We start from the raw sequence: 25,557 nt of genomic DNA on the forward strand, positions 1-25,557 counted from the left end.
TAACAGAAAGTTGGTAAATGCACAAATTAAGAAAAAAGTCTTTTTAATGAATCGATGATATTTACAAGTTTTGTGTATAGTATTTACAAGTTTCGCGTCAAGAGAAATTAGTTTTCAATCCTTTCTTGTTTTATACTGGTGTAGATAGTCGGTTTCCTACTACGACGTTATTTCTATTTTATGTTTAATTTGTCCGGACGTTTATCACGATTCACTTACGTCCATTTTGTCCTGATCTTTTTCTCCGGAATAATACTCATTATTTGGTTCAACTATCTTATCAGTGTCCTGTGTATTTTGCCTGGAGTCAGGGTCAGGTTCTGGTTGCCTTTCTTCCTCTGGAGGCAACGCATCGCATGGAACATCCTGCATTTGGACACTTGGAGAGTGTTGAATCATTTTCAAGTTATCGTAAACGTGTCTCGTAATAGCCTCCAAATACTGTTTGCTATTCGCATTGTCTTGTCTGGTTACAACATCAGGATGCAATGTAAAGTCTGGTGCGAAGTACTCTAGGTATTCTGTGTAGGGTAGCTCATTACTGATTTGTTCATCGACAAGCAAAGAGCTTTCGTAGGTCCAGCAACGCGCGACATTACGCAACGTATATCCCCCTCCTCCAACAGTAAGCAATGGCACATTTAGGTCTCTCACGAATTTCACACATTCTCCATGACCTTTTGTGCTCAAACTAAAACAGCCAAGACGATCATTAGCGAGCGAATCTGCTCCACATTGTAGAACTATAGCAGTTGGTTGGAAGAACTCCATTACATGAGATATAACAGGCTTAAATACTTGAACATAAGATGTATCATCAATGCCTTCTTTCAAAGGTACATTAACAGAATAATATCGTCCACTTTCTGCTCCGATTTCATACATATCTCCAGTACCAGGAAAGAAATAGTTTCCATACTTGTGAAAAGATACCGTCATCACTCTATCTGTGAGATAAAATGCTTCTTGTACTCCATCCCCATGGTGGACATCTATATCTATATAAAGTACTCTAGCATGGTATTTCAACAATTCTAAGATTGCTATTACGATATCATTAATGTAACAGAAACCAGAAGCTTCAAATTTCTTTGCATGGTGCAGTCCTCCACTCCAATTAATAGCAATGTCACAGCAATTATTATTCAGTTTCGTAGCACCTTCCAGAGAAGCACCCGTGTACATGGAGCAGAAATCAAATAATCCTTCAAAAACAGGACAGTCATCACCTACGTTAAAGTGACTTAGATATTTGGTGTATCCTTGCAAGTTTTGTGGAGTCACTCTTTGTAAAAACTCAACATACTCGTCTGAATGAAAGCGACACATATCATGGGTGCTTGCACGATATGGACGATAGATCTGCATCTTCTTGTGCAAACCATAATTTAATACTAAACTGTGGATTACAGCAAGTCTGTGAGGCTTCATTGGATGTCCGGGGCCATAATGGAAATTTCCTACGTCTGGATTGTAGAAGTATGATACCTTTTTGTTGTAACTCATTTTGAGGTTAGTTTTTTGGGATAGGTTATCAAAATATGCGAGTATATACTTATATAATATAAATATTTTTCCTTCATCAAACTATATTTACAACATCGTTATGAGTGACAAAATAATTAAAATTCTTCAATATTTTTTGTATATGTAATAATTAGCGCTTATTTTTAGAATGTCAGAATGTAACGCTATGAGAATCAAATATCACCCAAGTATCTTTTCAGTCAAAAGATCCATCGACTAAAGTAGAACACGAAGAATTTTACGTTCAACTTCCATTGAACAGTGAACCACAATCAACCCGATAAGATTAAAAATTATAATATTAGCACTTGTAATGCATGCACAAACATAACCAATTTTTAAGCATCGCTCTGACAGTTTTTTTACTCCATTTACAAGCATTTGAATTCTAACTATTTTCCCCTAGATTTTGATCACGTGGTTTTATTTACCTCGCCAAATGCTAATTCATTAAATGTGACGATATTTAAAAAAACACAACAAACATATACTTTTGTAATACCTTTCCCATTCTTTTAAAATATACTACTTCATATAATACTTACAGTAAAACGAATATTGTTGGAATTTATCAATGTTTTTCCTAAAAAATTTATATTATTATTTTATTATTACTTATTGTTAGTTATTTATTTTTTTTGTGATGCTCGTAATTTTAAGTTCAGTTAAGCTAAGTGCTTTTATAAATATAATTTAAAAAATGTAATGTAGGCAGAAAATTATTTTACCTACTAAATATTATAGAGTACTGTATTTGGATATTTTATAATTTTTGCATTTCGCATGCATTTTGTGCATTGTGACAAATTACTATTTCTTATAAATGTACAAAAATCCGCAGTGTAATAGTGATAACCTAAAATATAATAAAGAATGTACATACATACTTATATACATTATTATACATTTTTTTTTATTAGGATGAAAAATCGATACTCTTGCAGAGAATCAAGTGGCATCTTTTCAAATTTGATCAGCTGTGAATCGAAATTTCATTGCAGTGTACAATGACTAGATCGCTCATGTTTATGAATTTTTGGGAAATTTAAAATCTCAAAAATTTACAAAATGTATATAATACATAAAAGTATCTAAAGTAGAATAGTTATTTTAATATTTAATAGATGAAATAAATTTCTATTTAGATTCTATTTCTTTAGTCATGTTCATAAAAATGTAATACTCTATAAACATCCGCATCCTAATAATGACAATTTACAAGTTAATTCTAAAGACGATGGATAAATAGGCCAATTTCCATTAATTTTCAGGATGTTTTGAAATGGATGCTGTGCCAAATTGATTTGATAGGCCGCAGCCATTCTTGTTTTCGGGACATTGGCGGTTGGCAACGACGCTTCCAACGTATTCCAAGGGATGAATCGAATACTGCAGGTTTTTTTATTATTTATCCACAGAGTGTTAATTAACATTTAAAAAGTAGTCGTTTCTATGCGTTAGAAACCGTAATTGACTGGCCAAGTAATAACAGTTTAGAAAGTATGCGGCCGGATTCACGTAGCGTTTCGTTCACGTTTCACCGGGAAGTTCTGAATGTCAAAAATTCACCGGAGATCACGAAAAAGCTGAGACGACGCCTCCAGGATCGTTTCGAGAAGGAAAAGTCCGGAGATTCCTGTAAGGAGAAAATGTCAAAAGATAAGCAAACAGGTGACCGTAGCTGGAACAATTTAAGTCTTGGAAATATGTCAGCGGATTCTAGACGTGCTCTGCGAAGCGGAGCCGAAAAGTTATCAAAAACTATATCTTCTGTACGTACAACTTTTGGAACTATTTCACAGGTGAGATAAATTCTCAAGAAAAAAGTAATAGTAATAACTAAGTTATAGATGTTCGTGCATATTTATGTTTTGACAAATATATATATATAAAACAATGGAACTTAAATAGGAATGTTTAATCTCTCTGTCTACTGCAATAAATACTTTATTTTTAGATATTTTGTATGGTTTTGTATATTATATTCATTGTATATGTTTTATTATATTTTAATTGTCTGTGAAATTTATTTTTGTTAAATGAACACTAATAATATAATCAGGGGAAATGTCTAAAAAGTCAAAGTAAAATTCATTATCATTGCTTCTGATTTCACACCATAGTTCATATCATGATTTTCTTTTTGACATTTTAAAGTATTCCTTATTAAATATCTTCAAAGCTTATTAGCTCACTATGGTATACAATCAGAATGATTTGTTGCTTTGATGTTTGAGGGTAAATATGCAACTGCAAACTACTCATAATGCAGAAACATTCACAGTATAATAATACTCAAATAAAAGAATAGCAATATTATATTCAATAACAATATGATTGAATTCTCTAAATCAATATTATTTTATTTATTACATAGAAGTTTAAGAGTTCCACACGTAGACGTCAAAGATTGGAGGAGCAACAATCTCCAAATAGCATTTGTAAAATGCAAACTCCCCAGACTCGTTCTCGCCAGCTCCTTGGTAGAACACCAACAAAGCTTTATAGTCCTTTTGGCATAGAATCTCCAAGACATGCGTGGAACAAAGAGAACAATGAAACACCAGTGCATACTCCTCCAGGAATGAATACACGATATATCCAATGTAGGCCATTCCGTTTCACCAGAGCTAAAGGATTCTCTATGTTGAGATAAAATCTCTTTCTTTAGTTATACTTTTCTTAAATGTTACTTGAATGATCTCTTTAATTCCCAGCAATGCATTCAGGATTGTGTGCCTTGTGCAACATACAATTGAATTATTTATTCGATTTTAATTAAGCTAGTGATCTACTTTGACATATTTGTATCTCTCTAACATGTTATCTATGATATCAAACTACTTTACATGTACATGTAATGTATAATCTATTTATACTTTTTTATACATATTTATATTGATAATTATTATTACTGCAATATCAAATAAAGAAGAAGCATAAGGAACTCTTTAAGTCAAACGTATTAAGTAATTAATCTAAACAAGATATTTAACTTTTCAGTTATAAGATTTTAAGAAACAATAGAAATCAGTACTCCAGAAGGAACTTAACTTCCAGAAGGAACTTTAATTTCTTATCTGTTTCAAATAAAACAAAACGATTAAGAACTAAGAAATCTAACTTCTACGAAAAATCAACATCTAAAAGAAACTTAAGTAATCTAACCTCTACGATCAACTGCTATCAATCTTCCTACGATTCGTTACATTTAATTGTGTATTTAATTTCTCATCTGTTTCAAACAAAACATGACATGGATAAGGAGATTGTAATCGTATATTTCCCATATTCATTATTCGTGCTTTGTTTGTCGTTTATTGCAAAGCGTCGCAGGTGGTAGTAACCTGAACGATTTCAACTCACTAGCGAGCGAAATCATCTGTGCAACGAATTTGCAGAAAAAATTTTCCATGGAGTGCTAGAATTGCATTTTCAAAGCTGATTAAAAAATTCGAAGCAATCTCGGAGCGGGAACCACGGTATATTTCATTATAGTTAGTGCGCACGTGCATGTTGGTAGCGCAGTCGTGAAAAAAGGAAATTTCTATAAAATGCGCCAGTGCATCCGAAAAGCATCGTGAATGCGACACGACCGATACGCGAAAATGAAAAATCGCCCACTACGACAGAAGATACTCTAACACTTAGTGTTATGTTTCGCGTACGCTCGGGATGGCCACACACGAACAAAACGAACGTATGCAAGGCAGTATGAATCCCCAAGCGGGGTAAGTTTCCTATTTAAACTTGATTTTCTTAGCTGAAAACATTTTACGTTGACAAAAAGATCGAAAAAATTGCTTGCTAACAATCTATTGCGTTTTATTAGTCATGGAATCTATATCGAGGTTAGAAATTGTGGTCGTTGTATTTTTAATACATAAAACTGTTGTTTACATATCTTAACATTATATTTTTATATCTTTTGAAAGTTTAGATGATATTTATTGTATTGCTGTTTCTACTTTTGTTTGGTGTATGATAATTTGGATGAAATATCGAATTTTAGATAAACCGAAGGAACCATCGTGTTAAGTTTCCCGGAAGTAGGCTTGTGGTGGTAGTGTATAATAGCGCAATGCAGTGGCTTGAGAACTTAAGAGAGACTGGATTTTTAGAATTTTTAGAATACCTACGTATATAACGAAATATTGATATTTAAAATTATTATTAGTAGACTGCGGGCTTTGATGCACTATTATATTTTTATGAACATAACTAAGAAAACAGAATTTAAATAGAAAGTTGTTTTATCTACTAACAATAAATATTATAATAATTACCCTACTTTAGATATTTTACATAATTTTGCATAGTGTATGGATTCTGCAGACCTTTGCACCCTTAAATTTCCTCCAAATGCATAAACAGCTACTAATAATTAGGCCGAAGATTTTTATGCATTTATGCAGTATTTTAAGATATAAAAATGCAGAGAATCTATGAAAAAATATCTAATATGAAAAAATACCTATATAAGTATACTGTTTTCTATATCTTCTCTTATACTTGATAGATAAAACAATTTTCTACCAAGGTTCTAGTTTTTTAAATTACTTTCTCCAAAATATGTATTTGCATAAAAATTTGCAATTTAGTTATTAGATACGTTATGTACTTATTTTGAGCAGCGTTATCGCCTTTTTCCCTTTTCTTATATGTAATATACGTATAAATAGGACAAGTATAATGCAGATAAATTCCACCGATTAAAAGAGTAACCTCGTTTCCTGAAACAAAATAGGGTGTAAAAGAAAAATGACGGTTGTGCGACCCAAACAAGAACAAAGTATGTCGGTTCTGGTTTCGTAAAATCTTACTGCGATAGGATTGTACAAGCTTTTTCAATATCACGTGAAACTCAAGCTGCATAGTAAAGTCGCGCGTTACATTTGCGATGTTCGCAGTTCCTTATTGGGAGGCATTGCCAAGGTATGTTTAACAAAAATGTGTTTGCAAATTTAGTTACACATCCATACACAATATATAATAATAGTGTTCAAAAAATTAAATTTTCTGTCTTTCGCGTAGAAATGGTACATTAATTTTATTTATAAAATCGCGGCTATAATTCTTTTTAACGATTTTCTGTATTAAGTGATTATAATGAACATTAAGAACAGAATAATTTTGAAAACTAGTAGTCATAGATTTATTCTATTTAAAAATCGACGTCGAAAGAATAGAATAATGAGAGAAATTGGCATAGGCCCCGGATTCGTGTAAACATGCGCCAGAAATTTAGGCGGGATGTCCCGCTCCATGCGCATCCCCATTGTACTGGGCGTTTCATTTGTTAGGGAGTTAATATATGTACCTAGTAATACATATGCATACATGTAAAATTTCGATAATAATATTAGATCAATTGTGCAAAACGGCCCTGTACAGAGAAAATATTACAATTTTTTGTGAAAAGATTTTTGATCAAACATAACATATATTTGATATTTACATAAATTATGTCTTGTATTTTTAACTAGAACTTCTAACTTGTGAGCTTACTAATATTATTAGTTAATCGAGGTCTTGCACCATATGTATGCACTTGTAAAATTGCGTTCGTAATATCAATTCAATCGTACAAGACAGCCCCCTACAGTGGAAATATATAACCACTGTAAAAAAGTTGTTAATCAAGCATATATAATATTATTGAATATTTATATAATAATATTTTTTACTTCTAACTACAACTTCTAATTTTTAAATTTACTAATATTATTAGTACTAACGGAGAGGTATTTCCATTCTGGTACTAATAATTATAACGTGTACATAGTGTATTATAATATAATTATAATTACTATATCTAATGTAATTATATAATATATTAATAATATTAGTCGGTAAATTACTGTGCTAGAAAGGTCTTAATAATATTAGGTACAGATTTGAAATGTACCAAAGAATTGAAACACTCTGTAAGTTTGTTCGGAGTAAGAGTAGCGTAGTGGGGTAGCGTGCCGCGAGAGGGTGCCGCGCGAGGCAGGTCAGGGCTGGGGCTCAGTACGTTTGCGTACGCCGTGTCGTTCGCATCGTGTTACGTTCCTCCGCGATTCTTCGCTCGCTAACTACTCCATTTCTCTATGTATCGAGCCCTTCTCTGTGAAATCAATTGAACCACACTAAAGACCATCGACGTATGATAATCAAGTGTGTGCATTATTCGTGATGGTGCAACGATTCGCTTACATAATTGTTGGCGTGCATTAAGCCAGAGAGTTGCATATACGCGCGTGACACAAGTGAGAGTGAATGCACTGCACCTTTTCGCTGCTCTTCTCCCACTATACACGACAGTTTTTTTCTTCACATCTTCTTCCCGCTTCGGTATGTATATCTTATTTCCACACTCCCATATAACCACTCATTAAACTAAGGTTTATATCTTCAGGTCCGTCTGTCCTTTTCCTTCGCCTGCTCTGGTGCCCTCTTTTCCTCTCACTCCCTCCATATTCTGACAGCTTGGTCGATTCACGAATCTGCCGGGCCTTTTCCCCGGGCTTCTTCAAAATAAGGCCAAAGGGTTACTTTCTCTCACTCAACTCCTAATTCTGATTTCCTTCTCTCTTTTTCCCTCCATTATTTTTCTTTCTCCATCTCCTTCTAGCGTTGACTCAGCCGTTACATTACCTCGAGAGAATTCATCACTGACTCGCTAATGAATGACAACGAAATGAAGAAACGCGTTCTCAAGTCGCTAATAAAAATCGAGCACGAGCGCGTAAATAATAAACAAAACCAGACACAAGCGATCGAATACGCGGAAGTTCTCGTCAACGAAGCGTGCTCTCCTCCCCCTTTTTTTTCACAATTCGATGAACGTGCTTACGAGTAGAGAAACATTGCTACATTGAAAAATAGATACCCTCGTTCTAGGACACCTTCACGGGTACTCATTGTTAAAATCGTATTAAAATGGAGCTAATTTTTTAGTCAGTTTGTCCATTCATATACACATTTATCACCTCTGTTACATTTTCATGTAAAAAGGTTATGATACATAAGCATTTTATATAGGAGTACACTAGTATTTGCATTATATCTGGAAATTGAACTATTATATGTTACTTTGGTAGCTGTTTGTTAGCTAAGTGATATCTTTCTGTTTAGTTTCACGATTGACATGCTACGTTATTGGTTTGATTTATGTTGGTTTCATTCATGGCTACTCTTGCTGGTTCCGTTTTGTCCTTACTTGCCTTTGTTTGTTTGTTTCTGACACACAGGTCTGGCATCATATACATATATGTATATATGCAGATTTATTTTCTATTTATTTTCAATTGCTTAAAGAAAATGAGAGCATTCAAAAGCGCAGACAGAGCAACGATCATGGCATTGCACGGGGAAAACGTAGTAATGATTTTGTTTATATTTTTTGTATTTGCTGACCCCATCAACGATTATGCTGGGACGTATCAGGTGGAGTACGCAGCAGTCAGAGCCACAGAACTCACAGCCAGCAACAACAGATCAACAAGAACCACAGAATCAAACGGAGAGTCAGAAAATAGAACAAGAATTTACCAAAATGACAGATCAACGGGAGCAGCAACCCCAGCCACAACAGCAGCAACAGCAACAACAACAACAAACCAAAGGCAATGAAGAACCAAGAACGAATTTGATCATCAATTATCTTCCACAGAGTATGACAGAGAAAGATCTTTATAGTTTGTTTGTAACTATCGGACCTGTGGAATCTTGTCGTGTTATGAAAGATTATAAAGTAGGTGCATTACATGAAACTATAATCAATTTATATATTTTTACAAGAATCTACATTTATCATTTTATTTTATAGACAGGATATAGTTACGGGTTCGGCTTTGTTAATTATGCGAAAGCAGAAGATGCAGCCACTGCTATAAGTACTTTAAATGGACTCCAAGTCCAGAATAAAAGGCTAAAAGTGTCTTTTGCACGGCCATCTGGTGAGGAGATCAAAGAAACTAATCTTTATGTAACAAATTTGCCAAGGTATATTATGATATTTAATATAAATTTATCTATTAGTAGATAAAAATTGGAACGTATAGTAATGATATTACATCATGTTTGTTTCAGAAATATAACTGAAAGTCAAATTGATGATATATTTAGCAAATACGGAAATATCGTGCAAAAGAACATTTTAAAAGATAAGCTCACTGGATTACCAAGGGGTGTAGCATTCGTGAGGTATGTTTCTTTCACTTTTGTAGCATCCCATTCTCAAAATCATCTAGTACTATCAAGTAGTCTTGTGAAAATGTATTACAAAGAGACAGTTCCATTTAGCATTAAAAGGCAAATTGTCATGCTAATGAAAAATATAAGCTCATACTCCTTGGCGCATTGCCATTCTTGTCATAATTAGTAACATAACATCCCATGCTGGTAACAAACTATGATGGAAGTATTCATAGAAATGTATTCTCTATGTATTGGTTGATCAATTACATTTTTATTGTTTTCATTATACGTACACCATGTGCTTAGAAAATTGGAGCAGTTATTAATTGACAGATACAGCTGTTGATACATAGTAGACAAAAACTGCCTAGTCATTATGCAATTCGTATCCGCGCGTGTTGGATACCTGTATTTATTTTCCGAGATCTTTGGTGCCAAATTATTTTTGTACCGTTCCTCTGCCGTTTGTTTCACTTGCATAATTTCGATTTACCGACCACTGACCTAGTTAGCCATCGTGAATTGTGCATGCAACTAGATTTCTGGTTTGTTGTAGGAAAATAGTCTGGGAAGTGTGTCAAGCATCTGGAAATAGAATCGAAACTAGTTTGACAAATTTCTTAATTTTGGCAGATTTAAGGACTCGTTAACTCGTGTTCTATATAGCATGCTCTAGATAGTTCTTTCAATCTCAACCTCATACGTTATTACATAGATCTGGCAGGGGTTACTCGCGTCCATTGCCAAGTAAACCTTTTTGGTTGATTTTTAATGTTTGTTTCTGGTTACTGTGTCCCTATAGATTTGACAAGCGGGAAGAAGCACAAGAAGCAATCGCACGACTACACGGTACGATACCAGAAGGTGGATCAGAGCCACTTAGCGTAAAAATCGCGGAGGAACACGGAAAGCAGAAAGCGGCATACTACGCTGGATGGCAGGCTGGTTATAACCAGAGTCGAGGTAAGTAGTTTCGATTTTCTTGATAGACAATTAGTCTTGCCCGAGTTTCTTTCGTTCTCAACCTGACAGTAGAAATTACTTCCTTGAAGAACAAATTGTAAAAATACAAATTTCATAAAGAACATTATGTATTATAAATCTTAATTTGTGAATAATTATGATATTTGATTTTTACTGACAGGTCAGATCTGCATTTTGGCTTTCTATGAATCTTACTAAAATCGCAGTAAACCATTGTTTTGTTATCGGCATATTGTTGAACCGTAGAAGCACTAAGATTTTGAAAGATCATTTTTCCATAGAACACATCTCTATTTATTCCTGTCTCTATCGTTTTCTCTCACTTTTTCCTTAGTTCCTGATTTTTTCAAATTGTCGTGTTAGTTTTCTCCGTTTCTTTTCTTTTTCTTGCAATGATACGCGCGTAATTGCGAGAACAGAGGGTAATGGTCATTGTAACAAATTTTGTAACGTAGTTGCAAGGTGTACAAAATTTCTATGTCTATCTGAAACACGTTGTCCAGGATGCGAATGATCTCTTCTAATTTGAAATTTTTCTTCGAAAGAGCGTTCGCATCATTGACGGCGTGTAAATGTGAGATCATGTCTAACATTTGAATTGTTTGCCAGATATGGCTGCATCTAAATCAATGTACAGCGAAGATTGAAAATGCTGTTTGCGTTCTAATGCGCGCAACGAATAATGCAGCAGATTCTCTGCGAATGTGTGGAGACACGTTTCTTGTCGCGCCTGTTTTGTTTCTCTGTGTTCTTTCTGTTTTTGTTACAAGTTTTTTTGACTTTGTGCGCATGAGATTGTTTCACGTGAAATTGAAAAATAAGAAAAGAAAGAAAAAGAAAAAAAAAAGTAAGAAACATAGAAGATCTCTTCTGACAGTGGTGTTCAGTTGATGAAAGAATGAAAAATCTCCTTGCAGACGGACCCAAAAGACAGTATTAATGAAACAGACAAGAATGCAAACATGTAGTGTCGCTGTGATAGAAATGTTTTTGTGTGTGATGATCTTTAGTGGACAAAAAGCAAGAAATGAAAAGAAAAAAAAGACTGAAATATGTCGTATCCTGCTAGAATCAGTGGCAGCTTGTGATTATTGAAAGAAAAAAGAGAAACACTCGCTAAGTTGTATTCTGCACACAAGGCTGGTTTTTTAGAAGTTTGTTTTTTTTGGACATTGCCTGGTCAACGAAATTGTAACTCTGTTTTTCTAGTTGCCGATGCTGCTGTTACTATGTTGATTTTGCCTCATCGTTTCTCAAATTTGTTCAAACCATGCTATGGAGCATCATCCTAGTTCTATACATTTTTGTGTCAGCAAATTATTGTATAATTATGTACGTCTTTAAGCTGTTTTTTGTACTTTCTTTTGGTAAGACATACCGTTTCGTATTACATATACATATATGTTTTGTTACTTATTTAAGACTTTGGAAATACATTTTCTGTTTAAGAAGATATTTGTTGCTTCCTCTTATGATCCTTCAATGATGAACGTGCGTGCGAGATACTTGTTTTTTTCTTTTTATGTCTTTCTAATTATAATTAATTAGGGCTTAAGGTTTTTTTAAAACACAAGGAAATATGTATGTTCAAAGGAAATATGTACGTTCTGAGTAGGATTCTTCGTAACACGATGTTTTGCGATTTGTTTATACACTGCTCAAAATAAGAATATTTTTGAAATAATATCAAAGAACTACATAAATTAATTCATCAAAAGAATATTATGTTCCCTGTAGAAAAGAATTTGGAGCAGTGTATAAAGCACGCAGCTCTCCTGTCACATAAGTTGTTGTATGCCTGCGAATAATTATTATTTAATGAGCGTCGTTGCTAATCTATGGTTAGTTCTGGACAGATTGCATTTGCAGAAACGTGTGGCTTTGACAGAAAACTTGCTCAGTGCATGGCTGTGTCCTCTTTCAAGCGATTATCATATACAGTAGTGGACAGATGTATTTAGATAAATAGTTTCCTCTTCATATCTGACATTCCATCATATTTAAAGGTCTAAGTCTAATTTACTAGGTGGATAATACGCAAATTAAACGGACATAAAGAATTTTTAGGCTTACAAGTGTTGCACTGTCCACCTATTTTAATGAAACTATTTGTCCAACTGCATTTGTCTCCAAGTGTTTCGTATAACTCTTTAACATGAATCATTTTCATTTCTATGCTCGCCAATCCACAAAGGAGAACGTCTGTACCCAACCAGGAATAAATACCAGCGTTATGCGCATTACCTTTATTAAAAGAAGAACGCAATTTCTTGTTTGGTACTCGTTGTTACCCTTGCAGTTATGATACTATGAATTCCTATTGGTGTAATGAGATTGGCATGATTAAGTGCGCTTAATACCAAGCACAATTGTTACTACCGTTAATTGTAACTGGAGAAAACAGATTCTTAGTCAAGAGGAACAAACTGTTGCTTTCTGATTCAATATTTTAGGATTAATTCTTTTTTTCTATGTGAATCCTAACTTTATTCGACTTTGCTTTTGTATTATAATAACAAGATGTAAAGTTCCTCAGGCTTAAGCCTGATCTTAACACAAAGCACAACTGTTTGTAATTCAATAAACAACCACACAATTTGCTCAACGAATGTAAACGAGTACTTTGTAATCTATCAGGCAAGAAGTCTGTGGTTCGAAGACTCTCCTCCAATAAAGAGGAGCTTTACGATACGGTTTTACTGCTAGCAGAGTTTGATTTAACACTTTGACACAAAATATAGAAGACACTCATTAATTAATCTTATATCGTATCAAAGATAACTGCTCAGAAAGTTGATTAACTGTGTTAACAATGGATAGTAGTGTCCAATATTTTGATGGTCAATGTGTTGAACAAGAAAAAAGAGGACGTTTCTGGGTTTTACTTAGATAGAACTATTAAGTAATGCCCAGTTCAACAACTCTGAATAGCTAGACGAGTCCTTCCTTGCAAAGATTGCACAATTTTTACGACTGTCCGTTAATCGATACTTTGTTCATTGTGTTCACTGATATCGATTTCTCAGTGGACTGTATAGATAGTAAATATATATTCATATATATATATATATGAATATCAGTATATTCATTCATCCTGTAAGACGAATCGCGACTATTTATTCTCATTAGATAAATTATACCTCGTCTTGTAAAACTAATGGATGAAATTTGCCGACGAAAATTGTCTTTCTAAAGATAATTCGAACAGTAGACAAGCGAATAGGCTTGAAAAGAAGCATTGTATTTGGTGATATGTCGTTGCTGAAGCAACAATATTGAACGAAAGGAAAAATGGCAATCGTCCTTTCGAATTGATCGCCATTTTTCCATGTTATAAGGTTAAACGATCTTCGCTGTTACTAACTTTCGTCCTTTTAATGCTAAATACATAAATATAAATATATATTATATATATATATGAATCGGTCGAGAAAAAATGGTGAATTTCGAATTAGCTAAAATATATGAGAAACACACGTATCTCCTACGACCCTGACAATCGTTCCTTTTTTTAGTCGACTTTTCGCGACTGTTCGAAGTATAATTATGACGTGGACGCTTTCGATATATGGTCCGTATTGACGTTAGAAAATAATAGATCTCCCTTGGTAGGAGGTACGATTCATCTTGCTCCTATATTAATAACACGTTCAGGTGCATGATCAAGAACGGGAGTGCATGATCTTTTTTCGCTTGAATAAATTGTTTCTTTATTTACACAAGATTCAAATTTATTTATATAAAATTATATATGTTATAAAAAATTGAAATTGTAATAATAATGTGGATGATTAACATAAATAAATATGATTAGTATTGAATAGTCTGTAGAGAAATGATTAGAATGGTTGGCTTCTCAGTAAGTTAGCTTAGAGTTCAGTTTCTACAGATTAATAAGACATTTTTCAATTAATTTTTTCAATTATTATTATTCAGATGTAATGTACTTGATAAACATAAGATATGATTTGACTAGCGAGAATGAATTTAATTAAATTAAAATGAGTTAATAAAAATCTGGAAAAAGCTTGAAAAATGAAAATAATAATCAAAAGAAAGACAGACTTTATACATAGGATTATGCATTCCCGATTGACGAAAAATTTGGGATTTAGAAAATAGAAACTCTTTAGGAATTTAATATTGCGAATGCGCTGGTATTTGAGCCCTTTGCACACAATTGCGTCTGTTGTAAAATTCCTATCGCTGCGAAATTCGAATTAAAGAACAAGTAAAAGACAGACGGATCGGTCGCTGCGATAGGGCTGAAAAAAGAGGAATGGTAAAATAATAGGAAGCTGGGATAATTTAACACCGAGAATTTAATTAGTACTTAAGTTAGTCGGGTTAATGAGTAAGATTTTCAAATATTCCTTTAGAATATATTCATGTTATGAAATGATCTCACGTTGTTCTTTCCAAAAAAGAAAAAAAGAAAGAAGAAGAAACCGAAAGAAAAAAGCATTTGAGAGGAATAAAAATCAAAATGGAGATTATTTCAGAAAGATATAAAAATTCCCTAGGAACTCTGGTAATAACAATAAAATTTAAAAAGTAGAAACGATCGTTCCCATTGTCGCAATAATATTGAATGAGAGCAATAAAAATGATTACGTTTATGGATGAAAGAACGACGCGAGTGTCCAGTGTAAATAAATCGAAATTCTAATTTTTAACTTAACATGTTAAGTAGTAAATTGTAAGGTCTAACGGATCGAAGATTGTGCGAAAATGGTTATAATCCCGAAGTCTAGTAGTGCTAACGATGGCTGTGATATGGAATAAGGAAATAACTAACGAGAGAATGAATAAAAGAAAGAAAGAAGTGGAGTATCCGGGATATACAACGGATAAAAGCTTACTTCTCTTTTCCTCGCTCTCTTGCTTTTTCTCTTCTCTCTCATTCTCTTCTTCTTGAGTCGAAAAATCACCAGAAAAATTCATCATCCAATTCCTATATTAAAAGTTTCAAAAATTTATTCAGAACACGTGAAAATATTCCTCTAGAAAAATTGTAATATGTGGAATTTTAAGTAAAAATTGGGAAAAAATGTCGTAAGAATTTATCATTTATCTAGAAAGATTTTTACAGAGTAACTTGAGAGCGACGAAATTGGAGGGGACAGAGAATTATGTCTCGGTTGAAAATGCCTGCGACATTCCCAATAATATATTCATCATCGTATTTTTCTTTTTCTTCTACCGAAACGAATATTTAAAAAAAGGAGAGAAAATCGAAAAAACACGGTTATGCGATCAACGTTTTACTGTAATTAATTGATCTCACTTTACCGAAAATTAGATTCGATTCTAGCGTTTAAAATGATCGACATATTTGCAAGATGCAGAGTGAACCGGAAGTGGCGCTATCATCTGCAAAATAACGCCCCCCCCCTCCCAACTATTTAGAACTGATCGTAATTACCAAGCACAATTTTTCTCTTGTAATTCATTGTTTTAAGCGGAGAAGATATTTCTAACATAACCTAATTAAGCGTTTCTTTTCGATTTCCAGTTCACTCTGCGCATCTGTAAAGAGACACACGCATACATGATACACACACAGGACACGTTACATTGATATAGTAGAGAACTACAACTATGTGGTATATGGGTAGACTAAACGACAATTGTTGTACGAACATTTCCATTTAAGAAAACGTGTGTTCAACGCACGAAATACGTGCGTCGAGTCGTATCGAGAAACTGGCCTAACAACATACTTATGGCTTTTGTGCTGATGATATCCCACTTATCCAATATAGTTGATTCCGATATATCATCATTAGACTGCGGATTTTTATTCATTTATGGAAGATTTGAAGGTTCAAACATGCACACCATGCATATAATATGCAAAAGTATCGGGCTACCTCGTAAGTAACACAGTTTTTCTGACAATTAAGTTTAAAAGAATGAAAATTGTTACTACTGAAGTTTTATAAAATTGAGATAAAAAGCTTCAGAAAAAGATAAAGAATTATAAGAAATAAAATCATACTGATTAACTGTACTGGTCAATTGCCATCATGCAATGTTTTATTTTCATTTAGTATACAAAAATTAGCGACCATATTACTTATGAGATGGTTTAATATATAGAATATTCGTATTTAAACGCTAATTAAGCAGTACAGTATTCATTATAATATTTAGTACACATTTGAAACAAATTTCCATTTAGGTACCATTTCTTTAGTTATGTTCATAAAAATCCGCAGTCTAATCATCATTATTACCCCACTCAACAGAGAGGATACTTGAATTGCTTGAAAAAGAATAAACAAACGGGAATCATAGTCATCATCAGGACAAAACACGACAAGTTTGCTCGAGATTTTTTCAGACACGCCCCCTGCATAAGTATCTCATACCTTTCTTATTCCTTGTTGCTACACGGGTCTACGTGATTCTGTAGTCGCTCGTTAAATTTGATTAAAATGATTAGAAACGAACAATCAGCATCTGTCCACTTTATTCTATACACCATCTACCTGTTTATGTATATTCTCGCCGGTTTCCTTTAGAACTATTCCATTCTTAACCTGGAAATTAAAAGAAGAATTTTCATTTCTAAAAAAATTATCGATGATACTGATTAGTGAAATGTTTTCAGGTGCTGGAGGCGGCCTGGGAGGTGGAGGAAGAGGCAGGGGAATTGGTGGACCACCAGGAATGGGCATGGGTATCAGTGGAGGTGGGCCAGGAATGTTAGGAAGAGCGGGAGGTGGTTTCGGGCCGCGTGGCGGGCCACACAGCAGTTTCCTCGGCGGAAGTGGCGGCCCTGGCGCCATGAGGATGGAGAAGATACACCCACATCGCTTCAATCCTATCGGTATGGGCGGCGGCTATGTGCAGTCCCACTTCTGGTGACCTAGCGTCGTCGACGATCTGGCTCGCAAGACAGCACCAACTATGTATCTTTCTTCGTCCGACCGGAGACCAAGCAGCGACGACCGTTGTCGTTCGTAACTCTGCCGAATAAGCATACGTTACCCTCGAGCGATCGTGAAATCAAGGAGACACCATGAAGACGCAACCAGGATCGATAAAAGGCTGCTTCGATTAAACAGTATAGAGACAAAAAGACACACAGGGTATAACTTGAGCAGCCTAGCGTCCTTATACTACGACTTCCCTCATATGTCTCCAACGACGTTCAGCTCGAGATGCTTGAGGACTGACTGATCAAGGATGTGTAAATTATTACGCATAGTATTTAATGTTTCTACGTGCCTGTACCAAAGCTCAGAACACCTAGTATTGTACATCCGGCGATGGGTGTTCAGTCGTTAGACTTTGTTAAAAGAACGTCTCTCGAGGTCTTGCATATCGCCGAAGATGTTGTCTTGAACGCTTCGAAACTGTGTGTCCATTCGAAGCCCTCCAAATAACGTAAATAAGTAACGTAACATAATCATCAGTGTTTAACGAGGTTAAAGATCGTAATTGTTGCATTGTGTCGCCATCAGTTTCTGCTAATTATTTTGTTTCGAGGTATTCAAGAGTCGCTAGAAGGAATAGTGCGAACATTTCGGAACGATATATATCAGAAAGAACGTTTGATGACGATAGGAGGAGAGTATGATGCTGGACCCATCGCTATTTCTACGTCGCTTTTTATCGTTAATATCTTATCCCTCTTTTCCGTATCTAGCTTTAATATCTTCGTTCCATTGTGCGTTTAAATTAATTGGCGTTCATTACCGCCGACAAAATAATGATCCTCGAATGTTTTATTGCGTTAAGGTACAAAGGGAAAGCTAAAAAAATGAAAGAAAGAACAAACAGGAAAAAGAACGTTTGGTTATCGAGTCTGTGCCCATGTTACGCTGAGTTTGGTCGAGATTCGGTAACAAAGTTACGCTGTGCTAAATTAGCTCTGTTATCGCACCTCTGAGACCGTTGATAGACGAATTCTCGTGAGATTCTATCTTTCTTGCATTCGAAACGCGAACGCGATGCGAACAACCCTTTTATCCTGACTAACATTTAAGGAGATTGTTGTGAGGTATACTGCAGGCTAAAATCCAAGATGTTTTCAATAACGGACAGCAAACTGAACTGGTACTCGATACTTTGAAACTGTTCATATCAACTGTTTCAATTGCAAATAGTCTTGTAATGATTGTTTCAATTAAGTTCTACCTAATCTTACAACTTTTACTCGAGTCCTGTAAACATATATTTTAATGAATAGACTGCGAATATTCAGGCATTTATGGAAAATTTATGAATGCAAAGATACACATAATAGGCAAAAGTATATAAAATGTCAAGAGTAGTACTCAAATGAAATTTCTGTGTAGAATCCATTTCATAAAAATTTGCATAAATATTCGTAGTCTATTAATGAATTCTTACCTTGCTTAACACTTAATCAATCGCACGCGCCACAGCGAGCTATACGTTTCTCACCGTAATGGACAAGCCAACCTATACGCTGTCTATCGCGCATTTTTCCAAATAACGTGGACTATTATTCACTACTTGAAAAACAAAGAAGTCTAAAAATTATTTAAGTGGTCAATTATATTTTACGGTAATGATTTTGTTTAATGATTTCACATATTGTTTATATAAAACATCAAATTAAGAGTACATATTGAAAGTATAAAAAGATATAGATAAAATTAAAAACATTAAAGATGACTGAAGATAAATAACACGACTTGAACGTGAAATTAAAAATTCATAATGTATCTTAATATTTTTTTATAGTATGGTATCATTCGATTATAACTTTATCTAGTTATAACTGATAGCGTAACTTTTTAATTAATTTTAACACCACTAAATTGGTGTATTTTATTGTATACTGTACTTTATAAAAGCAGAAAAAGTGGCGCAATTAATTGAGAACAATTCCAGGTAAACAATAATTGATCACAAGAAAAAGAAAAAAGAAAACACGTTATTAAGGTCAAAATGAGAAAGCTCCCCGTTCGGTTATGCAGCGACATATTTTAAAATGGGGAGATCTCCCTATTCGGTTGGCTAAGTGTTAAGCTAACAAACATAGATAATCAAGTACCTGTTGATTATTTTGCTGTAATCCTAATCAAGTACCTGCCATTAAACTGAATCTTTGCAAGTTTGTTAACAAGTCAGATAATTCTTGTATTTTTGGCCAGCAGAGTGCCTCTTATTGTAGTTCAATTTGAATAAGGATATACGATACTCGTGAAACAGTGTTTCTCTTAGCTTTGATCAGCTTCACGATCGCTCGAGTGCTATGAAAGCCAGCAAGAGGCTGGCTAAACCAGAAGCCTCCTTTTTCCTTGATAGTTGAACGTTTTAATACTTTTAAATGAGGAGGAAACGGGAGGCACGTTGAGGGCAGAAGCTAAGAGTTCTACGTGTTGTTGTACATTTTTTTTTTTAATGGTTCTAACTCTTGAAACTTTATCGAAAGTTTAACGTTAAGAAAAAGAGTTTTTATCGGAGTCAGCGTATAAGGAAACTGTGTTTCCTACGCTCCGAATGGCATTGGACCACGGTGGTTGCGAAATAACTTTGTTGAACGAAGCCTTTTAGTTTCATTTTCCTCCTAGAACTCCGGCAAAATATTGAAAAACAGCTTAGCTTATTTTTGTATGATTAAGAATATGATCCGTAGATCGTCATTCTTATACGTAGATCGTTATATTTAAAAAGTTCAAAAAAAAAAAAAAAAAAAAAAAAGGGAAACGAAGAAAGAAAATGCAAAGCACCACCGTTGTCCACTGTATCGCCGCAAATTGTACATAACTTGTAATTGAAATTACGTCATTATCACGGCACGTCGTAGACAAAAATGAGACTGACTTTTTATAGGTGACAAATTTTACGCGAACAATTTTAAACATTGAAATTGCCTTATTATTATCATCGCAAAATAATCGCTAAATCTTTCTTTTTTTTCTTCTACGTTCTTATTTCTCATTTCTTCTTCCTCTTTGTTTTATTTTTTTTTCTTTTAAATTAATCGCAGCGAAGAAACGGAGCTAATCCGTTTATAGTTGCAACTGCATTCACCGCGGGCATAACAGACATTGCACTTTATATTATTCGATGACGAACATGTAATCTCTTTAAAAAAAAAAAAGGGAAAGATTGCTATCACGTTACATAGGAAATTGTTTTACTTTACCGACGGAATCATTAGAATTTCCGTAACACGATGATCGCTAATGTCATTTTGTTAACAACATTCATACGATCACATACTCTCTTTCTCTCTCAGTCTTTCTCTCTCTCTCTCTCTCTCTTTCTCCCTCTCTCTTTAATTGGTAGTTATATAAGAACTAATTATTTAAGACGAAATAAAATGTCTGTAAAAAAAGAAATATGGAGAGCTCTGCTGGTTGTGTGTTTGTTGATAGAGGACGAGAAAAAAAAACAGTCAGCAGATTGTTCAGAATGCATGATTATTTATTGTGGTCGCCTAAAGCCACGACTTACCACTTTTTTTCTCGTTTTTCTTTTTTTTTTATTTCTACACCCATGTACAAAGAACAATGAAAAAAAAGTTCAGTAATTGTTAACGACGTGAATGAAGAGAAGAAAAAATGTTCACTGATGCGATTCACTGAGTACGGTGTTGCCCTTCAAAAGGCAGCTTGCGTTTGTAAAGCAGCAAAGTGCCCGATGACGAGCCGCAACGTAGCCAGTTCAGGATCATTTCCACAATTCCAGAACACTCCTTGTGACAATACTGCAAGTAAATGCAAATTATTCCCCATTCAATGCCCAATTGTCACTGTTCAAATTCCAGATTCAGACTTAAACACTTTTACATGCTATGTAGAATTGATTTTTGTCACATTGTACACAGTAACACTGAGATGTTGGAAGAAGGATCAGAAACAAAAATCAGCTTGGTCCATGATGTACATTCTAGGGAGATTGTCTTTTGACTGAGTGTTCTTGTGATTCGAGCAGGAATTTTATAACTGTTCAACTTGTACACCCACAGGATGCTGCGGTTTAGAGATTAGCCCAGCTACTTGCAAAGAGGAAACAGGAAGGGGCGGATAGCTGCACAAGATATCACTTTTGGTAGATTTATAGCTAAGCACAACAAAAGACATGGATATTTCTTTCTTCATAAATTCCAGGCTGAAATAAATAAAATGTACAATTTTCTGCAATTCTTCCTACGAGTCTCCTGTCATCAGATATTGGATGAAATTATATTTGGAAGTTTGATATGTATGTTAAGCCTATAAAATGGCATAAATTATAGATAACATTCTCTAATTTAAACCTGAATCTAAATATTTCAAAATAAATATTAAATGAACGCTCTTAGAACAATATCTGCAATATAAATCAATTGTTTTTTCAACTTTTTTCAATAATCCTAGTACCACAATTAGTACCAATTAATATCCAGATATTTAATTCACTGAAAACACATTACAGAAACCATTAAGGAACCTGGGTTAATAACCTGAAGCAACCTGAACCTGCAGGCCTCTTAAGAACCAAATTATCCAATCCATTCTGGATCTTCTTCGCAACCCTGCTAATCAAGAGTTAGGTTAATCTAAATTGAAGAGGACCTCCTCGACAACTTTTTTTTCCTATATGAAAACGTCAACTAGATGAATATCGTTCGTCTAGGATCGATATAAAATGTTGATCAAAGTGATTTGAAGAGTAAGCCCTAGCATGGTAAGCGTCCTTTGACACGTGCAACATTTAAGGGTAACTCAGAGTCACTGGTCTCTCTCTTGACACGATTACAGAGAATTTTTCTAGTTTGTTAGCCATGATTACCTTCATCCCTTGACCTGAAGCGTTTTCCCTCCCCTCGTTTTTCTGCTTGCCTCTTTTTCCCTGGGCAACACCCGCGGAAAGCCGGCAGCACTCCCCAGCTCGAAACGCTGCCGTCGGCTGGCATCAAGTGAAACATGAACATCTGCTTCACGCATGGTGAGGATGAGTGTTCCACGTGTTGCTGTATTTTTTCTTCCATTATCTATCTTTACATGAAAGCTCTAAGAAAATTTTGAAACTTAATATTAGACTTAATTTTACTGAAGCAAAGATTCAATTAGATTATAATTTCTTCGATAATCTTTCCAGCTAAGTAGTGCAACACTGTAATTTTTTGAGATGAAATTGAATTTGATTTAGCATTAGCAATAAAAAAGATTTTGATATCAGAAATCATGTTTGAGTTGTCAATAAGAGATATGAAAAATGAGAAGAATATTTTCATGGTATGAAAATAATTTTAATAGTAACTGAAAAGAGGAGAGAAACGAGGGGAGAGATTAGCAACAAAGAAGTCTTTTCTTTCTTGGTAGCTAAACAACGTAGTCTGTGGTCTTCAGCATCATCGACTTCTCTGCTCACAGAGCGAATGATTGCGCAATCATGAGGGCCACGTGAGGCCTTTGAAATGCATTCAGTCGACCCGCTTTGACAGGACCACCTGGAATGTTTTTCTAGTAGACCGATAACAACCTCAGCTGCCTCGAGTTCACAAATAATTGAATCACAATACATGGAAAAACTACGTTTTGATCGAATTAATGGAATTAAAAGAAGTAATCTAAGAATTATTTAATCTATCATTTAATTTAAAAGCGAAGTTCGTTCTTTTAAAAACACAACTTCCAAATTATCTTATTTTCTTATTATTATTAATTTTTAGATCTGTATATTAAATCGTGCTAATTAGAAATATGATTTGACGAAGAATTTGCATCGCAATACACTTGGAAGTTTACAATAGGGATCGTAAAAATGAAAAAAATTATTTGAAGAAAATGAAACCAGAATACGGAACCTGGTCTAACAACTGAATTCTCAGTCGGAAACGCTTTGAAGATTCCCTGGCAGAGCGGAACGAGAATCTTTCCGAGTAGTATTATTGTTGTGACCCAGGATGACTCATACACGTTACGCTGTATGTAGTTGATTTTTCTCGAGTGAATCAACAAGCTAGCGTCGATGCACCGTGCTATACGCTTGAGATCACTTTTCAGCGCAACTGAGAATGTACGTACATATTATATACTTCCAATATTTAATTTTTATTTTGAACGATCGTTTCTAAGTTGCATGAACTGTGTCAAGTTAATTCAAGTCACACGCAATCGATTGGAAATAAAAGGAGCCAAAAAGGAATATTAGAAGTAACGTAGCCAGTTGAGCCAAGCCTTGACCTGCCTGGAAAGTCCATTTGCATTCACGTTATAATTACTGTATATGAGACAGCTGTGACATCCGGAACCATATCGAACAATAACTTCATTGAAAGCCTTTGAATTTCTATTTTAATCGCCGCTGTTAGATTACCATTCAATTCTAAGTATTGTGAAACTGAAGAGAAGTTTAATATTACCTTTGAAATCCTAAATTGCTGAATTTGAATCTGTAGCTTTTACTACATATAATAGCTTAGATTATCAATAGATAGATATCTATGATTCTTTTAAAAATTGACAATACTTAAAATCTGTTAAATTGTAATGAACTATGCGATCTAAATATCAGATACAATTAAGGAAGTTGAATTACATGTATTGAGACGTAACTGGAGGTGTTAGAGATGAAAATCAGTTGATCCAGGAGATAGAACAGCGGCCCATATCCGTGCTTCATGGAACACCCGATAGATCAGCTTACCAAACACGCGTGGCCCACAAAAAGATATTCGTTTCCGCCCAGCGCGATATCCACGGGATCACAGGAAGGTTACAATAGCAGCTTTCGGACACTATGATATTAACGAATACGTTTTCTTCAATTTCGTTCTACAAGAATTATTAGACCGAACTAATAACTAATAACCTCTTCTTCTTTACATAAACAATAATTAAATGATTAAGAGGACAGAAACTGAAACATAAAACTGAACGTAAATAGAGACTGCATCAACACTACACGGTCTGAAACGGTTTGAACCAGTTTTGTTGAGTGAGAAAACGTGCGAAATTGATGAAGACACAATATACTATAGCCATCCAGCACGATGTCCCGAGGGCGACTGAACAGTGAACTTGATTTGCAGACCAGCTGCGGAGAAGGGAGGATTCCGAGAGAAAGAAACACGTGGTGCGGTTCTCCGAGTGAAGAGGGGACATTTGGACGCGGGATGCGTGGCTTCTTCTCTGTTGGCCGGCAAATGTAATTGCTAAGTGGATCGCTATGTGAATTTTGACCGCATTAATTTTAGTGCCAATGCGACTTTCAGACCTGCAACTCTCTTAATCGGTTCATCGATATTGTCTTCACACTCCTCGCAAGTAAAACTGGTTGCTGTTAGGTAGGAAATACGTATGCTCTATTTCCAGAAGCATTGAAAATACTGTTTGTAAATAATTAGTCAAGTATCAAAGGGATTTACCGTGAACTGGAATCTCTATTCATAGTAATTAGCGATTTTGGTAGTTAGCAATCCATTATATTTTATTTTTAACGCTATTAAAGGCTTCATTTGTAATAATTAAATAACTTAGTTAGGGATATTTATTATAATATTTAATAGGTAACATAAATCTCTATTTAGATTCCGTCTCTTCACGTACATTTATAAAAATACAAAATTATATATATATTGATATAGATCTACTATATTTAATTTTTAACACAATGAATTTGAAAATAAAATTTTAAAGGAAATAGAATAGGAAAAGCATTTAGATATAAGTTAATGTCTGATCAGAGGACACATTTCCATTGAAAATGTATCAACGTTTTGAAGTTGTTCAGAACCTACCTAAAAGGGGAGAAAAAAGCGTAGATGAGCGGCGGAAAAGTAAGATAAACAGAAGCATGTGGAAGAGAGAAAGCAACGGGGATTGGGAAAGGGTCAGGGGGCAGCGTCCTGAGGTGAGGGAGCAGAGCCGGGTCAGAGGAAAATTT

General features: G+C 34.6%; 3 protein-coding genes and 1 long non-coding RNA gene across 18 annotated transcripts; 2 read left to right on the forward strand and 2 right to left on the reverse strand.

Annotated features, from left to right (window-relative positions):
• Positions 1 to 26: 26 nt before the first annotated feature.
• On the reverse strand, positions 27 to 1,919 carry HDAC3 (histone deacetylase 3). Of its 2 annotated transcripts, XM_033342403.2 has the most exons (2): positions 1,307 to 1,919; positions 27 to 1,229 (listed from the first exon to the last, which is right to left on the reverse strand). In XM_033342403.2, exons 1-2 carry the CDS (start codon positions 1,383 to 1,385, stop codon positions 205 to 207), a joined length of 1,104 nt encoding a protein of 367 aa, XP_033198294.1. In that variant the 5' UTR covers positions 1,386 to 1,919; the 3' UTR covers positions 27 to 204. The 2 variants fall into 2 exon arrangements, with proteins under 2 accessions (XP_033198294.1, XP_033198293.1); XM_033342402.2 differs by having other exon boundaries at positions 27 to 1,919.
• A 254-nt stretch (positions 1,920 to 2,173) lies between these two features.
• LOC117161130 (uncharacterized) lies at positions 2,174 to 4,475 on the forward strand. Of its 4 annotated transcripts, none has more exons than XM_033342422.2 (4): positions 2,174 to 2,229; positions 2,799 to 2,922; positions 2,989 to 3,329; positions 3,905 to 4,474. In XM_033342422.2, the coding sequence occupies exons 2-4, from the start codon at positions 2,814 to 2,816 to the stop codon at positions 4,181 to 4,183; spliced, it is 729 nt and encodes a 242-aa protein (XP_033198313.1). In that variant the 5' UTR covers positions 2,174 to 2,229; positions 2,799 to 2,813; the 3' UTR covers positions 4,184 to 4,474. The 4 variants fall into 4 exon arrangements, with proteins under 4 accessions (XP_033198313.1, XP_033198312.1, XP_076481667.1 ...); XM_033342421.2 differs by lacking the exon at positions 2,174 to 2,229 and adding an exon at positions 2,288 to 2,402; XM_076625552.1 differs by lacking the exon at positions 2,174 to 2,229 and adding an exon at positions 2,296 to 2,352 and having other exon boundaries at positions 3,905 to 4,475.
• A 466-nt stretch (positions 4,476 to 4,941) lies between these two features.
• LOC117161128 (sex-lethal homolog) lies at positions 4,942 to 22,008 on the forward strand. Of its 10 annotated transcripts, XR_013060388.1 has the most exons (7): positions 4,949 to 5,258; positions 8,959 to 9,265; positions 9,341 to 9,516; positions 9,604 to 9,717; positions 10,514 to 10,674; positions 16,211 to 16,571; positions 17,312 to 17,382. XR_013060388.1 is itself a non-coding variant. In XM_033342413.2 (6 exons), exons 1-6 carry the CDS (start codon positions 5,203 to 5,205, stop codon positions 11,985 to 11,987), a joined length of 897 nt encoding a protein of 298 aa, XP_033198304.1. In that variant the 5' UTR covers positions 4,942 to 5,202; the 3' UTR covers positions 11,988 to 12,148. The 10 variants fall into 10 exon arrangements, 9 of the variants coding, with proteins under 9 accessions (XP_033198304.1, XP_033198305.1, XP_033198306.1 ...); XM_033342413.2 differs by lacking the exons at positions 16,211 to 16,571; positions 17,312 to 17,382 and adding an exon at positions 11,905 to 12,148 and having other exon boundaries at positions 4,942 to 5,258; XM_033342414.2 differs by lacking the exons at positions 16,211 to 16,571; positions 17,312 to 17,382 and adding an exon at positions 12,890 to 15,559 and having other exon boundaries at positions 4,945 to 5,258.
• LOC143303762 (uncharacterized) lies at positions 9,963 to 24,666 on the reverse strand. 2 transcript variants are annotated; one of them, XR_013060393.1, is made up of 4 exons: positions 24,211 to 24,666; positions 17,070 to 17,240; positions 15,558 to 15,649; positions 9,963 to 10,296 (listed from the first exon to the last, which is right to left on the reverse strand). It is a non-coding gene; the product is annotated as an uncharacterized LOC143303762 (long non-coding RNA). The 2 variants fall into 2 exon arrangements; XR_013060392.1 differs by lacking the exon at positions 24,211 to 24,666 and having other exon boundaries at positions 17,070 to 17,316.
• Positions 24,667 to 25,557: the final 891 nt, after the last annotated feature.

Source organism: Bombus vancouverensis, chromosome 16, assembly GCF_051014615.1.
Source record: "Bombus vancouverensis nearcticus chromosome 16, iyBomVanc1_principal, whole genome shotgun sequence".
Taxonomy (NCBI): domain Eukaryota; kingdom Metazoa; phylum Arthropoda; class Insecta; order Hymenoptera; family Apidae; genus Bombus; species Bombus vancouverensis.